At 46.7% G+C, this 15,864-nt stretch overlaps 3 protein-coding genes across 6 annotated transcripts; 2 read left to right on the top strand and 1 right to left on the bottom strand.

The window, feature by feature from the left end:
• The first annotated feature begins 1,186 nt into the window (after nt 1-1,186).
• LOC120700427 (vacuolar cation/proton exchanger 1b-like) lies at nt 1,187-5,256 on the top strand. Its single transcript, XM_039984661.1, has 11 exons — nt 1,187-1,590; nt 2,737-2,804; nt 2,888-2,916; nt 2,995-3,191; nt 3,293-3,514; nt 3,609-3,740; nt 3,840-3,956; nt 4,040-4,093; nt 4,178-4,294; nt 4,590-4,680; nt 4,771-5,256. Exons 1-11 carry the CDS (start codon nt 1,204-1,206, stop codon nt 4,824-4,826), a joined length of 1,470 nt encoding a protein of 489 aa, XP_039840595.1. The 5' UTR covers nt 1,187-1,203; the 3' UTR covers nt 4,827-5,256.
• A 3,591-nt stretch (nt 5,257-8,847) lies between these two features.
• Nucleotides 8,848-11,173, top strand: LOC120700429 (B2 protein-like). Its single transcript, XM_039984666.1, has 5 exons — nt 8,848-9,649; nt 9,803-9,903; nt 9,987-10,070; nt 10,580-10,690; nt 10,795-11,173. Exons 1-5 carry the CDS (start codon nt 8,962-8,964, stop codon nt 10,837-10,839), a joined length of 1,029 nt encoding a protein of 342 aa, XP_039840600.1. The 5' UTR covers nt 8,848-8,961; the 3' UTR covers nt 10,840-11,173.
• A 255-nt stretch (nt 11,174-11,428) lies between these two features.
• Nucleotides 11,429-15,778, bottom strand: LOC120700428 (DEAD-box ATP-dependent RNA helicase 15-like). Of its 4 annotated transcripts, none has more exons than XM_039984663.1 (13): nt 15,665-15,778; nt 15,519-15,575; nt 15,255-15,371; nt 15,032-15,132; nt 14,246-14,545; nt 13,932-14,163; nt 13,722-13,840; nt 13,005-13,061; nt 12,732-12,916; nt 12,252-12,396; nt 12,094-12,177; nt 11,950-12,013; nt 11,430-11,849 (listed from the first exon to the last, which is right to left on the bottom strand). In XM_039984663.1, the coding sequence occupies exons 3-13, from the start codon at nt 15,292-15,294 to the stop codon at nt 11,839-11,841; spliced, it is 1,338 nt and encodes a 445-aa protein (XP_039840597.1). In that variant the 5' UTR covers nt 15,295-15,371; nt 15,519-15,575; nt 15,665-15,778; the 3' UTR covers nt 11,430-11,838. The 4 variants fall into 4 exon arrangements, with proteins under 4 accessions (XP_039840596.1, XP_039840597.1, XP_039840598.1 ...); XM_039984664.1 differs by having other exon boundaries at nt 14,246-14,418; nt 15,665-15,777; XM_039984662.1 differs by having other exon boundaries at nt 11,429-11,849; nt 15,519-15,756.
• Between the last annotated feature and the right edge of the window lie 86 nt (nt 15,779-15,864).

Raw genomic sequence — 15,864 nt, forward strand, 5'->3', positions numbered from 1 at the left:
TCCACTGACATAGTTTTTAAGATTTCAGTCTAAATAACTGTGTCGATGACACTCCCACTGAGACTGGTGTGAGAAGACGGAGACTCGGAGTTGGGCGCTGCAATTCTTGGTGACAAAAGAAAGGATAGAGGATGTAGTGCAAGGGGTCGGGTCCTGAAATATCCAAGGATTTTGATCTCCGGAGCCCTCCAACAATGCAGATCATAGAAGAGCAGAAGGGGTAAGCAGCTAACAATCCCCTCTGGTAGATAACAAAGTTGGGCTTCATTTCGAGACGAGAGCGTGTCTGTGCGCGCGCGCCTTCACACAAAGTTGGACCCCGGCCCGTGGCAATAACAAATGAGAACGAGCTGTATCAGATCTTGGCAAAAAAAAAAAAGCCCGGCCGGCCTTCACGCACAGAACGATTTCTGGGCCTTGACGGCACGAATAAAGCAGGCTGCAACTACTGGATCGGATCTTCTTTCGACGAACAAATTTTTTTTGCACGAACAACCGGATCCGATCTTGCGAAGGGTTAGTTACATGAGTCATAGCATGAAGTTCTGCGTTTGACTCCCTATAAAAATAAATATTTTAAAATTTAATAGCGTTGTGCATTCAGTAGTAGGCGACATTTTCGTCGACAGTAAGACGCCTGTAGTGATTTTTGTCAATCTGAATAGAGTTTGCGTACATGTATTTATAGGGTATAAGTATTTATAGGGTATAAGTGTGCGTGCGTTATGAGTATCTTAATTATACTGTGTAATTAAAAAAATCTGAATCCGATCTTAAGGCAAAGCCGACGGGGGGATCATCCATTGCTGCTTGCATCATCCGGCTCTCTCTCAAAAAAAAAAAAGGAAAAAGAGCACGACGCGAACACGACGACCTCCCCTCATGTCATGATCACCTGCTGAAGTGCACCATGTGCATGGCGCTCTCTCTCTCTCTCTCGCGTCCGATCCCTTCATCATCATCATCTTTATCTTGCCACATCGCCATTGCTCTGAGCATCCAATTCCACACCACGACGTTCCGGTCCGACCCGGCGGCTCTCTTTCTACGGCGCGAGGCGTGCCGGTAGGCAATTGCGGTGTGGACGTGTACGAGGAGGAAGGGGGCTCGCTGGCTGACTGACGGGGGAGGCCCACCGTCAGCGCAGCCCCAGCCGCCGAGTCCAGCCAACTGGCCAAGCCAAAGCCAGGCGACGCCCCCAACATGCCCGCTGGAGCGGCGCACACAAACTCCAGCGCCCCCGGCCCCCCGCTGCCTTGCCGTGGCGGAGCCGCCGTCGGGAGGGAGGAGCAGAGGCGGCGCTGGCTTACCGGCATGGACGACCCCGCCGCCACGGCCGCCGCTTCCGCGGGGCTCCTCGAGCCCGGCGCCAAGGAGATCGCCGCCCGCCACCTCGGCCGCACGGCCCACAACATGTCCTCCTCCTCGCTCCGCAAGAAGTCCGACCTCGCCCTCCTCCGCAAGGTCCCCTGCGCGCCGCTGCGGCGGCTCCTCGACAACCTCCAGGAGGTCCTGCTCGGCACCAAGCTCGTCCTCCTCTTCCCCGCCGTCATCCTCGCGCTCGCCGCGCGCATCTTCCACTTCGGACAGGCAAGTTGTACTTGGCTACCGCCTTCTGTTCCCCCTCCTCCTGTGATTGCATTTGGTTTTTGGCTTCAATTTCGCGCTCCTTCCTTCAATCTCAACCATTTCAGAGCATCAGTTCCTCAATTTCGCCGTCTCCTTCGATCCATGCCCTCACCAAGTGACCATCACCCAACAGGAACATAAAGAGAAACCGCGATACGAATAAAAGTTGCGTTTCGATCACGCGAGCCAGCCAGGCCCAGGAGACAAGATTGCGTCACTTCATGTGCCGCCTTCATTGACTGCCAGCTCTCTCTCAATTCTTCCTTTTACTGGAAATCTCTGCTTGCCAGCCACTTCTCAATCACATAGCCTTCATGTCAACAGTAAAAAATTGAAAGCCCAACGCTTTGTTGCATAAAGTACCCATACAACAGGACAACGCGTGAAGGGAGCACAGCACTCCGGTGATGATTAGATTTCTAGTAAGGATTGACATGTGACCATGTGCGCTAGCTTGTTCCTGTTAAATTCTATTCAATCTCAAACAGATGGAATCATGGAAGGGAATAGCACCAACTAGACTAATACGACAATCACATGCATGCTTTCCCCACGTCCTGCACACATCTAACAACCTGCTTACATTCCTCCATCACACAATGTTCTCCTTTGCCATAATTTGAGCTCACTAAATGGCCACTAGTTTCTTTGCGTTGACCATGTAAGTGTTGGCAACACATCACGGAGTCTTACCTCCAGCTCAGCAGATTTAAACTTTCACTAGGTACGGCGATATATAGTTCCTCCAGCGAAAGTAGAATTTTGAGAAGAGGGGGCTTTATTGTCTTTTACCACGGTCCTGTTCGACATGTGTGGTAGCTTTGCATACAATGTTCTTGTCTGTCCTCGTCCAAAAACATGTCATGCAGACAAGATCTTGCACATCAGTGAATGCTTGTTGCGCACGAGGCTCGATTATTTTGTTCCATAGCCATTTGGCGATTATGTCCTTAGTTTTAACATGAGAAGAGGAAACTCCTGGATTACACCTCAGTATTGCATTTCATCAAAATTAAATCTGAAGGAAGGAAGTAATTATTGGCAGCCAATGTATGATTATGCCTTCTCCAATTTCTAAACATATGCTTTGTTCTTGAAATTTAACAGGAGTGGGTATTTGTTCTTAGCTTAATTGGTCTAGTTCCTCTTGCTGAGCGACTAAGCTTCCTGACGGAGTAAGTTTCGTTCAGACTATTGTTTCATCTTTTGTCGTGTTATTATCTGTGTTTTGATAAACATCTCTGTTAATGTGTTGCAGGCAGGTTGCATTTTACACAGGACCTACTGGTAACAAATTTGACATCAGATCTTGTAATCTAGCCCACAGCCTTTATATTTAGTTTAACCTACCTAAGTATATTGCAGTGGGTGGTCTGTTGAATGCAACATTTGGGAATGTAACAGAGGTCATAATCGCAATCTTTGCCCTGTACGAAGGCAAGGTAGTGGTGGTGAAATGCTCCCTGCTTGGTTCCATCTTGTCCAACTTGTTGCTTGTGCTTGGAACCTCCCTTTTCCTCGGTGGTCTGGCTAACCTTGGAACCGAGCAGCCTTACGACAGAGTAACTAACTCAGCTACTTCCCACCTATTAGGCTATTCTTGGAAACACAAAAGTTTTCTGGTATCTTACTAAAAGGAGCGTCTGGTTTTGTTATGTAACAGATGCAGGCAGATGTGAGCACAGGACTTCTGATTCTCGGTGTGCTTTGTCATTCTCTGCCACTGATGCTGAGGTATGCTGAGAGCTCCGGGAAGCATGCAGTGGTCTCTTGGGATGCAGGATTGGAGCTATCCCGAGCATGCAGCGTTGTCATGCTCCTAGCTTATGTTGCCTACCTTTTCTTCCAATTGAAGACCCATCGCCAACTTTTTGAGCCCCAAGAGGTGTGTACTGTACATTGCTAATTAGTAGCAAGCAGGAGCTGCTAGCATAACACCAATTGGTTAACAAAAGTACATGATCCAACCAAATGGATAGGTCGAAGATGATGGTGATGATTCAGTCTCCCAAGATGAGGCCGTCTTGGGATTTCCTAGTGCAATGATCTGGCTTGGAGTCGTGACTCTGATGACAGCGGTATTGTCAGAGTTTGTTGTGAGCACAATTGAGGTATGTACATGTTTGTATTCCCATTTTCAATCAGCACAGATATACTGTTTTAAGTTATAGTACAGCTTGCAATATACTAATAGGTAGTTGTATTAACAGGCGGCATCAAAATCATGGGAACTATCTGTGAGCTTCATTAGCATCATCTTGATTCCAATAGTTGGTAACGCGGCAGAGCATGCTGGTGCAGTCATATTTGCTTTTAAGAACAAGCTGGTAGGCAACTTCAGGAGCCCTTGCTCACTTTTTGCAATTTTGAGGTAGTAACCCAACTAACAGAAAATTGCTGATTGTAACAGGACATCACCCTCGGAGTATCTTTGGGTTCTGCCACGCAGATTTCCATGTTTGTGGTGGGTATTATTTACTAAATCTCTAAATGTAGTTCCGTGTGATGTTTGTACTAACCTTTGAATCTTGGAATCGAAATGTCCTAGGTTCCATTGAGTGTCCTTGTAGGCTGGATCATGGGAGTCCCAATGGATCTTGATTTCAACTTGCTCGAGACTGGTTCTTTGTTTCTTGCTATATTTGTAACCACCTTTACCCTCCAGGTAATGTTTATTTCCTTCTTTTGCACGTCTTTTGACCCTGATAGCATGAATCATGGGCGGTTAGTTATATGCACTTCTTATCTAATTATCCTGGGAAAAATAAGGTACTTTACAAAGTTCCTTTAAGCAGAACACTCATGGCATCATGGGCCATGAGCAGTAGTTGAAATGATTATGCTGTAGGTTTCTTTGTAGGGAAGGGATACAGCAAACCTTTTCCTCCAGCAATCAAGAGTGCTACTATCGGTACCACGGTAACAGCACTAAAAGGCAACATCTTTGTGTTATTTTGCAGGACGGATCATCACATTATCTGAAGGGACTGCTGCTTCTGTTTTGCTACGTTGTCATTGCCATATGCTTTTTTGTTTTGAGACAGTGCGCAAGTATGTATTTCTAGTCTCAGCAATTTCGATCATAATGCACAACTGTTTGATGTTTTGTTAAGTAATTTTCATAATATATCATGATGATAGATGGCGGCAACGACGGTGTCAATCCGGGTGTAGCAAGCAACACGTGGAGGATTTAGGGCGCCTGAGCTGACAAGTCGGACTGCGTTTCCCAGTGAGTTGTTTTGGAGTGAATGGTGTGGCCTTCATTTGCAATTTTGCATGGAGCACTGGAGGGAGCCCTGGGTGGGAGGTCCAACCGAAGTAGGCTACATGTGTATGAAAGGAAGATGATGCTTTCTGATAATTAATGTGACAAAAGAAGAAGAAAAAAGGACACCGCAATAGCAGTTAATCGAATCATTAGGTATATATATTATAGCTTAAGTTCAGATGTACTATATTGTAGATGCGAGTGTACATTGTTGGTGTTCCAACCAAGGTAAATGTGTCGTTCTGTGCATTAATTAACTTATTAGGACTTGAGCAGAGAGGCAATCAAGCAAAACTGGATGTTCGTATCAAGTAGTACTACTAAGTTGTTCGTGAATGAAGGGTGCCATGTGTGTATACTGTCTGAAGAAAAGCATGCAGTTTTAATTAATCAGTTGCAACGCGAGCCCAACTGGATGCTAGCTGCTGCATTTATGGGTGGGCAACGTACAGCACGATCTTGCGTTGACTCGTAACATTCAGTGGCTGACTGCTGAAAGTGCAGAGTGATTGGAGGCGTTGCTCAGTCAGCAATGCGTGCAGGGGCGGCGGCAAATCGGACCAGCCTGCCCTGCTGGGCCCCTTGCACCTAACTGGGCTTTCAACGGTTGGTAAACGGCCCGGCCTAGCCTCTTCTTCTCCCGACGACTGAATTTTGAAGCAAAGCTCTCGCCGATTTTAACCTGATGATGACTTGGGGACGGGTTCCAAGTCAGAAGTCACACAGTACACGTCCGTCCTCGACTTCCTTGTGCCCTAGGGCATGGGCATGGGCTCCAGTCAGTAGCGACGGCTGGCCTTCGCTTCTAGAAAGCCTACGGGATAATAGTAGTAATAGTTGTTGCCGGGCAATGGGCATGCCGAGAGCTCCTTTTCAAAGCTGTGTGGTGTGGGAAAGAAAGATAAACGGAGTGGAGTGCATGTGTGCAGTGACCTGGTGGTGTCTCGGCGTGAAATTGTCAACTTTGCGCCCGTAAGCGTAGCCTGCACGTACTAGCTAGCTTGCTCGGTCAGAGTCATGAACTACCAACCTGAGTCGCAGATATTGTGTTGTCTGTTCGTTCCAAATTATAGGTTTTTTGGCAATAATTCTTTTTACTGTGTATCTAGACATGGTGTTTATCTAGGTGCATAGACAATTTGGAATAGAAGTACTACTTAAGTGCGGTTTTAGGTCTCGACAATCAAAGCAGTTTTTTTTGTTTTTGAAAAAAGATGGCATGTATTTGTGATTAGAGAGAATCAAAAGATAGGGCTAATAATAATCATAAGGACGGCAGAAAACAATAAAAATCGGATCCTTAGGCAAGGTGCCCACGATGTGGAATGTGAAAAAAAAAGATATGGAGACAGATGATCGCTAGTGACCTCTATGGCTCTAATCGCTCTATGAGCCCGTTTAGTTACCAAAAATTTTCACCTCCTCTTTGAACACATGTATGAAGCACTAAATATAATTAAATAATAAAATTAATTACACAGTTTGGATGTACACGACGAGACGAATTTTTTGAGCCTAATTAGTACATGATTAGCCATAAGTGTTACAGTAACCCGCATGTGCTAATGATGCAGTCAAAGGCCTCAAAAGATTCGTCTCGCGGTTTCCAAGTGAGTTCTGAAATTAGTTTTTTAATTAGTGTTCGAAAAACACTCCCGATATCTGGTCAAATATTGACGTCACACCCAAAATTTTTCACTTTTGGGAACTAAACGCCCCCTGTGTGAGATATACTAGTTTTTAGACGTGCCCCCTGGTATACGAACGGTGAGATGGATAGATTCTTTTACTTATTTTTGTATCGTTGCTATTGAGCTGTCAACACATTATGGCGGACCTACACGATGGGCCACGGCATACCCTAAGAAAAGTCAGGTCCATTAAAAAAATCCAAGCTCACTAGCCCATGCGACTCGTCTACTCCTCTGAAAAAAAACGAGAACTCTCTCTCCCTCTCCGACCTCACGGCTCACGCACACTCGCGAAATCCCCCGTCGTCCCCATTGCCGTTCGCTCAATCACCCCCAGCCCCCCCCCCCCCCACCCAAATCCGGCGCCCCCCAGGCCCCAACAGGTGGTGGAGACCGCAGGGCGGCGACCGGCGAGCCGGCGATGCGGCGTCCCTTGCCGGAGTCGCCGCCGCCGAGGCGCCGACTAGCGCCGCATGCCGCTTGCCGGCCGGATGCCCAGACCTGCGGCCTGCACGGCTCCTTCCCCAGTTCCCTGAATCCCCTCGGCTAGAATCCGGCAATCCATCCCTTTCGTCCTCAGCGGCTCATCCTCAGCGCAGCGCAGGGCGACAGCCTCCGTTGATAGCGTATTTTCAGCTCTGAGTTTAGTCAAAACCAAGAAGAGGAATAAAACTGGTGATATTGTTTTGGATTGTCTTGTCGCATTAATTGAGCGGGATATTTTTTTGAAATGCATGAAGATGATATAATGGAGATTTTCATGGCCATTAGACATCGTAGGCCAGATAAGCATAACTAGTATTGTAATCTTCTTTAGACTGCTTTTAACTGTTGAATTCAAGATAATATATTATTTTTAACTTGTATTTCAAAATACTTGGTGAATTTTTACTGTCCTTTGTCGAATTGAAAAAAATAGATCATACCATTTCATATGTGAAAATTTTGGCGTGGCATACCCTATATCAAAAACCTAGGTCCGCCAGAGATGTTCAAATGTATATATATGCTGGATGCTGGGTGGGTGGTGATCTGCCATCCGTCGCAACACATACAACACTACTAATCTTAATTGTATCTTCCCCACTAAGCAAAGCAAAGCATAAAGTAACCTAGCTAGCTCGCTTGCTTGTCTCATCTGCCATGTGCGGATGTCCCTGTCAAGCTAACACTCTTTCCCTGTGCCGATCGACGTGTCACCAGGATAGCTAGTCCGTTCGTTGCTGCTCGATCGATTGGCCGCCGTGGCCATCACGGGTTGAGTTCGCGATTCATGAACACAATAATGCATTGCATGCACATCCACATCAGATGCTGCTGCACAACTTGTATATTGATGAAGCGACCTAGTACCTTTGATTAGCACTAGCAACTAGCAAGATAACAAAAAGTTTTAGTCTACTCCCTTTTGTTGGCTAGGCAACAAGGGGAATAAGCGGCCGGTATGAAGTACCGGCAAGGCAATACAGCTAGCACTGCGTCCACGATTAATTAGGTTGGTTGTCTACGACGACGCCTAGAATACGTGACTGGTGTACAAGAGGACAAGATCACTAAATATATGGAAAGTGTGGGCAGTGTGCGGATAGCCAAAATACTCTACATGAGAGAGAGAGAACAAATACTACGAAGCTACGTAAGGAAGAGAATGAACGAAAGAGGAATCGTAAGGTAAGGGAAAAGGAGTTGTACGTTCGACATGGAGGGTTGACTGAGTCGCTTGTCCGGTGAATCAATCCTCCACCACTCATCACTTGCAGCCCTGCAGTCAAACCAAAACTAAAGAAGCAACTAAGAGGTTGATCGGCTGATCAAATGAATAGTATTCGACTAGTAGAATAAATAATATTATGTAAGAGAAAATAAATCGAGACAAATCGAGATTTTATCAGCCGAACAGCCTTAAAAAAAAAAGCTGAGCCGAGGGATCGAGAAGGGAAATTGGTCGCAGCGCAGGGGTCACAGTCTGCCAGTCTGCTGGTTGTGGGTTGCTTGATCCTTCTAGACGCGGGCCGACGACGCGTTCCGAGCCCAGCCCGGCCCGGCCCGGCCCCGTAGTATCCAAACCTTTCCATCTTCCAGGAAATTTCCTAGAGCCGGGGCCAGTTACTTGGTCACAAAGCACCGAGTAGTGGGCGTGGCCCACCAGCAGCCGCCCAACCACGTCCAACCGCGTGTCCCCGTCCCCGTCCCACCCACCATCCCAGCACCCATCCAAGACGTTCATAATTTCCATATAAAATGCTCCAGCACCCGCTCCCCGATTTCTTCCATTTCCAATTCATCATCGCATCCCCCATCATCATCACCCTCGTCGGCCATCAGATCCGGCCAGCCTCCTCCCCCCTCCCTCGCCGGGGATCCGCTGCCATGGAGGGCTACGACCGCGAGTTCTGGCAGTTCAGCGACCAGCTGCGGCTGCAGAACAACTTCTCCAACCTCTCCATCGCCGACTCCATCTGGTCATCCTCCACCTCCCCCAATAGCCCCTTGCCCGACCAGAGCCTCAACAACGCCTCCTCGTGGAAGCCGGCCACCGCCAACGCCCCCGGCCTCATCGGCTCCGGCAGCAAGCTCGCCTTCGGCAACGCCACCACCACCAACGCCGACCGCTACAACTACTTCCCCGCCGCCGGCGCCCCCGACGCCAAGAGCAACACCAACAACTCCGGCGGCCTCGCCTTCATCAAGGGCGTCAACGGCCCCGCCGCGGGCCTCGGAAACGACTACTACTTCAGCAAGAGTGTCGGCGCTCTGAACGCCAACACCAACGCCGGCGGCGACGTTATCAAGAGCTACTTCAACAAGTCCGTCGGCAGGGCGGCCAGCAACAACAACAGCAATAGCAACAGCGGCTTCGGCGCCGGCAAGAAGAACGCCGCCGCCCACGACAAGAAGAAGAGTGCCGGCAGCGGCAACGGCAACGGCGCCAGCGTCGACAGGAGGTTCAAGAGCCTGCCGGCGTCGGAGGCGCTGCCCAGGGGCGAGGCCATCGGTGGGTACATCTTCGTCTGCAACAACGACACCATGGAGGAGAACCTCAAGAGGCAGCTCTTCGGTACGCCGTCGTCCCACTTGCGTGCACGGATTCGATTGGATTGGATTGATTCCAGCATCCAACGCTCAATTGAACCCAAGAACAAATTCAAGCTTGGGATTTTATTGTTCGATTCTATCGGAATATTGAATTGATGGATTGCTTTGATCGCAGGGCTGCCGTCGAGGTACAGAGACTCGGTGAGGGCCATCAGGCCAGGCTTACCCCTCTTCCTCTACAACTATTCCACCCATCAGCTCCACGGCATCTTTGAGGTTCAATACTTTTTTTCTTAGCAGCATAGCCATCAGGGCATATTTTCACTGCTTCAGGATTACTGAAATTTGATCGCACGCAGGCCGCAAGCTTCGGAGGATCCAACATCGATCCAACAGCTTGGGAGGACAAGAAGTGCCCCGGAGAGTCCCGTTTCCCCGCTCAGGTATCAATCAAAATTCAAAATCATCCTCAATAATTGAAAATAGCAAGATTCAAGGATGTTGTTCATCCTTTTTTTAGCGATAGCCTGTACTAGAAAAGGAGTAACTCTTATTCCTCAGAAACAGATTAGTTCATCCAAAAAAGAGAGATTAGATTGGTTGGTTGAAGTGATCCTGTCAAGCTGGCCTAATTTGTCAAAAGCAAAGAAGAGGGTCACTAGTTTAGCTTAGACGCACAGAAAAGTAATACGCCTAATTGTCAAGGTGGTTGGCCGACCTTATCGATCAATCAAGTTGGATCGGTTGGTTGTTTGAACGTGACCTTGTCAAGCTTTTGCCTTACTGGCCTAGTCTTGTCATGCACACACGCACAAAAGCCAAACAGCATAAAGAAAAAAGCAGTGCCTTGAGCTGTCCGTCATCTGTTTGTCCGTCTCCATCTCGATCTGATTACCATGTGCAATCAGTCTAATACTATAACCTAATCTAATCCGTTTGTGGATCTCAACAGGTGAAGGTCGCAACGAGGAAGATCTGCGACCCGCTGGAGGAGGACGCATTCCGCCCCATCCTCCACCACTACGACGGCCCCAAGTTCAGGCTGGAGCTCAGTGTCCCTGAGGTTAGCTGCTCTCACTTTACCAAATTAAAAAAAAACTTTGCAGGAACAGAAATTACAGTGGGTGAGAAAACAAGGGCTAATTCTTTTTTTTTATGTGGATGCAGGCGCTATCGCTGCTCGATATCTTCGCGGAGAAAGTTTTTGCCTGAGTATGATGAGCTGACCATGTATGGCGAGGCGAGTCCAGCATACATATATGCCCCTTATGTATGCATCTGCTTCTTGTGGATTGCAGAGGGAAATGAATAAGATCTGTGCCAGCCCAAAACAATAATAATTATGTGTATAATGTTAGCACAATGCTGGTTAGCAGCATCTGATTGTCTAGTATAAGTTATACTAGAGCATTGCCCGCTGGACTTGCCTCTTGAGGAGCAATGTGCCCTTGTATTGTATCAGAAAAAAGTATAGAGCGGTGATAACATGCCGCCACTCACTGTAATATACATACAAAAACGAACTAGATCTCTTGTTCGGAAACCATGGCATTTTCCATCCTGCGTATTTCAACTGATACTGTAAAACACACAGCACAACAAAAAGAAACGCATACGAGCAATAAAATCAAGCAGCAAAACAGATCGGAAGAATCTTCAGCAATAAAATCTTCTTTTATTTGCAACTCCTATTCATCCAGAATACATCTGATCAGATCATAGGAACAATCTTCAGCAACATTTAGCGGCTAGCTAAGATAAACAATATATCTGTTATCAAGGGAAGGATGGACAATACATCAGAAAGGAACTATCGCGGGAAAATCCATTCAGCTAAAGCAGAGCAGGAAGTTCAACCTCCTATGATGGAACAACACCCTCGAGACAAATCAACTCAAAACACGATGCAACACAGGAAACAGCTCACTCATACATCAAGGCAATTACTTTAGGCAAAAGCAAAATCCTAACATAACATAACAGCACAAGATAGATCCGCATACAAACACCAAAATGGAAAGTAGTCTTAAGGTACAGATCAGCATCAAGACTGCCGTTTAAAGTACAGGAGGCAACACAAATTCCTCCATAATGCATTAGTCCCAGAAGTGTCACAGCAGTGACAACCTCGAGCCTGCGCACTCCCCTCTCCTGCTAAATTCTCCACCATTGAAGCACGGAGAGAATGCGTGGCAGCAGCAACTTGGCCGCTTATGATGGCACTGGCAATCACAACACAAGATCCATATCAGGACACATTATATAACCCACAGTCAAAGGCACAGGCTATTAGTATCTCAACATCAAGGTAGCACCACTTACTGTATGTGGAGGTGTCAATTTGCTCAGGCAGTTCCTTTATGTCCACCTCGAACCTTTCTTGCACCTATCAAACATAAGAAAACATTGTTAGGACAAACTCAATGATGTGGGCGGCAACCAAACTAATAGCAGGCAGGCACATACTTGGTTAAGAACATCAGAATCCGAGGCCGAGGAAACAAAGGTAATTGCAAGCCCCTTTGTGCCAAAACGACCAGCCCTTCCAACCTGCAACAGGTATCAAGGAATCATCAGCAACAGAATATATTAGGGAACCTAGCATTACACCAATCGAAGGTTACCCTGTGCAAATATGTATCAGCAGAGTCAGGCATGTCATAGTTTATAACGATGTTCACACGCTCAATATCAATGCCCCTGCCAACTAAATCAGTAGCCACCAGAATTCTCTTGTGGCCTTCCTTGAAGTTCTTGTACCGGGTTAATCTGCCAAAAGAAAACATGTTCACAAAGGCCGGAAAGAATGTGTTGTGGCAAGTACCCAACTAGCAATTCATATACTTAATAACAACGAAACAAAGCCTAGTGATTGCAAGCGCTTCTCCGAGATACATAGAATAAACGGTACAAACTAACAAAAAAGAGATGATATAATGAAGCCTACGAGGAAGGAATGTCGTACGGAAGGAAAACAATGCAAAATGAGTTCACTAAAATACAACGATGAACTAGGTGCCTAACAACCAATTGCTCACACCTAAGCAACAAACTAGACCATTCTCGAGACACTAATAACTGTATGGAGGGCAAAGTGAACACACCTTTCTTCCTGGGTCATCCCAGAATGGATGCAGATTGAAGGGAAGTTGCACTCGCAAAGCAACTTATTCAGTTCTGCAGCTCTGCTAACACTCTTCACGAATATCACAACTTGGTTGAAATCAAGAGCATCCAACAGATCGTTCAGTTTCCTGTTCTTCTCTGCCTCGCTAAGTTTTATGTAGTGCTGCAAAAAAATGAATAGAATTATCTAGATATGCCAAATACATAAAAACATGTGCATTCTCACAAAGAGCAAATAATTCTATTCTTACCTGTACAAGCCCATGGAGGGTCAATTTTGCCTCATCATCGACATAAATTTCCATTGGCTGTAAGGGAAGAAATCATAGATAGAAGAAATTAGCATTCCAGCATCAATCTTGCAGTATATACCAAAAGAATGGTATATTAATCCCTCTGTCAGAATATGCAGCCTCCATATAGAAGTTGACTTATGCACTGTTCCTCACTAGAACCTCTTCAAAACTGCTTTACATTTTGCAACAGTGCTTCTCAAAATTCAATCCCAGCAAAAGAAAGCTTCTTTATCCACCAGCCCAAGAGAGATGGAGAACCAGAACCAGCAGTCAAGTCCAATGGAGTAAAACCAAGTGAACATGGAGTGTGCAGCAAATTGGAGAGATGTTGACCAGGAGCATGTGATTGCATCTTCAGAACAGGAGGCAACCTCCTTTATCTGCCCCCAGTTGCCAACACATTGCCAAAAATTCAAAAGTTTGGACTCTCTACCTCTCCACCTTCTACAGCACCGGTGGTTTTCGATTAAAAAGGAAAGGAGAAAACAACTGACTACATACTACACATTGTGACACTAGAAACCGGAATGCCTTCACCTAGAGGCAGCAGATGACACAATGGCAACTCTGATGCCAGTAAATGAGTAGCAGCTACAAGACGACCACTGGAGCAATGGAATTAAATACGATCAACTGTGGAAGGGAGAGCTGGGGAAGGCTGCAGAACATTACATCTTGCATAAACTTCTTGCATACAGGACGTATCTCCTTGCTGAGTGTTGCAGAAAACATCATGACTTGCTTATCATGAGGAGTCATTTTGAAGATCTCCTGGACATCTCTCCGCATATCTGCATATATACATACTTGTAAGGGACATCGTGGGGGGAAAGGGGGGCCAATCATAATTAAATGGGTTGACAACGGTAGATGCAAAATTACCAAGTGACTCGAGCATCTTGTCACATTCATCAAGGATGAAATGCCGCACATTCTTGAGTGAGAGATCCTTCTCTCTGGCAAGAGCAAGTATCCTTCCAGGTGTGCCAACAACAATATGAGGGCACTCATTCTTCAGCAAATCTTTATGCTTCCTGATGTGAACTCCTCCGTAGAAGACAGCAACTTTAACTTCAGGCAGATATTTGCTGAACCTCTCAAACTCATGGCAGATCTGAAGATATGAGCAGAAAATAATTAAGTCGAATGCAGATCTGTGAAGAAAACTAGCAAATACTTAATCTGCAGCTACAAACCTGGTAGGCCAGTTCCCTTGTGTGGCACAACACAAGTGCTGCTACTTGACCCGCAACAGGGTCAATCTGTTGGAGAGATGAAAGGACAAAAACTGCAGTCTTCCCCATCCCAGATTTTGCTTGGCATATGACATCCATCCCAAGAATTGCTTGAGGGATGCACTCGTGTTGCACTGATGTGGAACCAAAAGAAATTGGAGCAGCACCCCAGTGAGTAAAAGTGTCTTGGTCCATGATAATGGAAAGTGTTACCATATGTCCATATTCTGCTCCAACATGGAGTATCAGAAGAAACTGTACCTGCAAACAGACAAGAGAATGTTACAAACTACTCCGTGATAAAGAATGATGCAAATAGACTCCACACAGCAGTGAAGCATGCAACAGCACACGCAACCGAAACCCAAAATCTAGAACTTGTTTACATATATGACCATGGGAGATAGTCAAGGCAGCATGCTTTATTCCAACACCTCCTTAAGAAGTGGATTCATAACATCATGGCATAGGGTAGAAGAGCTAATTTACTGCTATCTTTCACCTCATAGTTGTAAACCACAGCAGAACTAATAGGATATGGCTCTATAAAAAATTCCAATTATTAATCTTCTCAAAATTGAAGTCACTGCCTAACTAACAGTAACAAGCGAATCTGCTAGAAAACCCATGGGCCACACATCAAGTTTCTGCACCCAATTCTGGTTCTCCAGCAGGACAACGAGATATGGCACTAGCAGGTAAGTCAACGGTTAAAACAATAGACGGGACAGTAAAGGAGAAGCTTGCCTTCGGATGGATGCTCAAAACCGCAGTCCTGGATAGCACGAAGCAGCTCTGGCTTGAGAAGGAAGTCTCTGAACCCGGAACTGTGGATGCCGACGTAGCCCCTGGTTGTTCGAACGGAACAACAGGTGTGAGTACAGTTCAGATCAGGCCCCATCTCAAAGCAGCAAAATTAAATGAAAACAGAGTTAAAGCTATTATAGTAGAGGTGTAAGAGAGAGCGTACTTCTTCGCGACCTCTCCGGTGGGCTTGGCGGCGGAGCCATCGACTGTCTTGTCGTCGTCCTCCTCGTAGTCCAGGAGCTCCTCCTCGTAGACGTCGTTCTCCTTTGCCTCTCCCATCCTGAGCACAAGCGAAAACCTTCCATGAATCAGCGCCGAAACCCAAGACTCGCAGATCTCGCGATTCGCACGCACCCAGAAGGTCAAATTCAAACGCCCCGGACACACACACGAAAAGAGAGAGAGAGAGAGAGAATCTACTACTCACATGTATGGATCTAGCGAGCGGAGCTGGGGAAGTAAGGGGGGATTGGAGCGGCGGCGACTGCAAAGAAAGAATCGGATTAGAGGGGGTTCTGGGTTTTTGGGTGGGGGAAGGAGCCGAGGCCTCGACGAGAGGATAGGGTTGAGTACCAGCTGCTGCTGCTGCTGCGGTATGATGAGAGATTTGGGGGCTAGGGTTTCCTCGATTTGGGAGGGGCAAATGGTTTCGACGACGACGCGATGGAATCTCACCCGGACAGCGCGATTTATATATTCCCCTCGGATCGAGGGTTGTAATGGGCCTTGCTTTGCTGGACCCGATCGGCCCAATGTTTGCTGGTGGGCTCTGA

Source organism: Panicum virgatum, chromosome 3K (assembly GCF_016808335.1).
Source record: "Panicum virgatum strain AP13 chromosome 3K, P.virgatum_v5, whole genome shotgun sequence".
NCBI lineage: Eukaryota > Viridiplantae > Streptophyta > Magnoliopsida > Poales > Poaceae > Panicum > Panicum virgatum.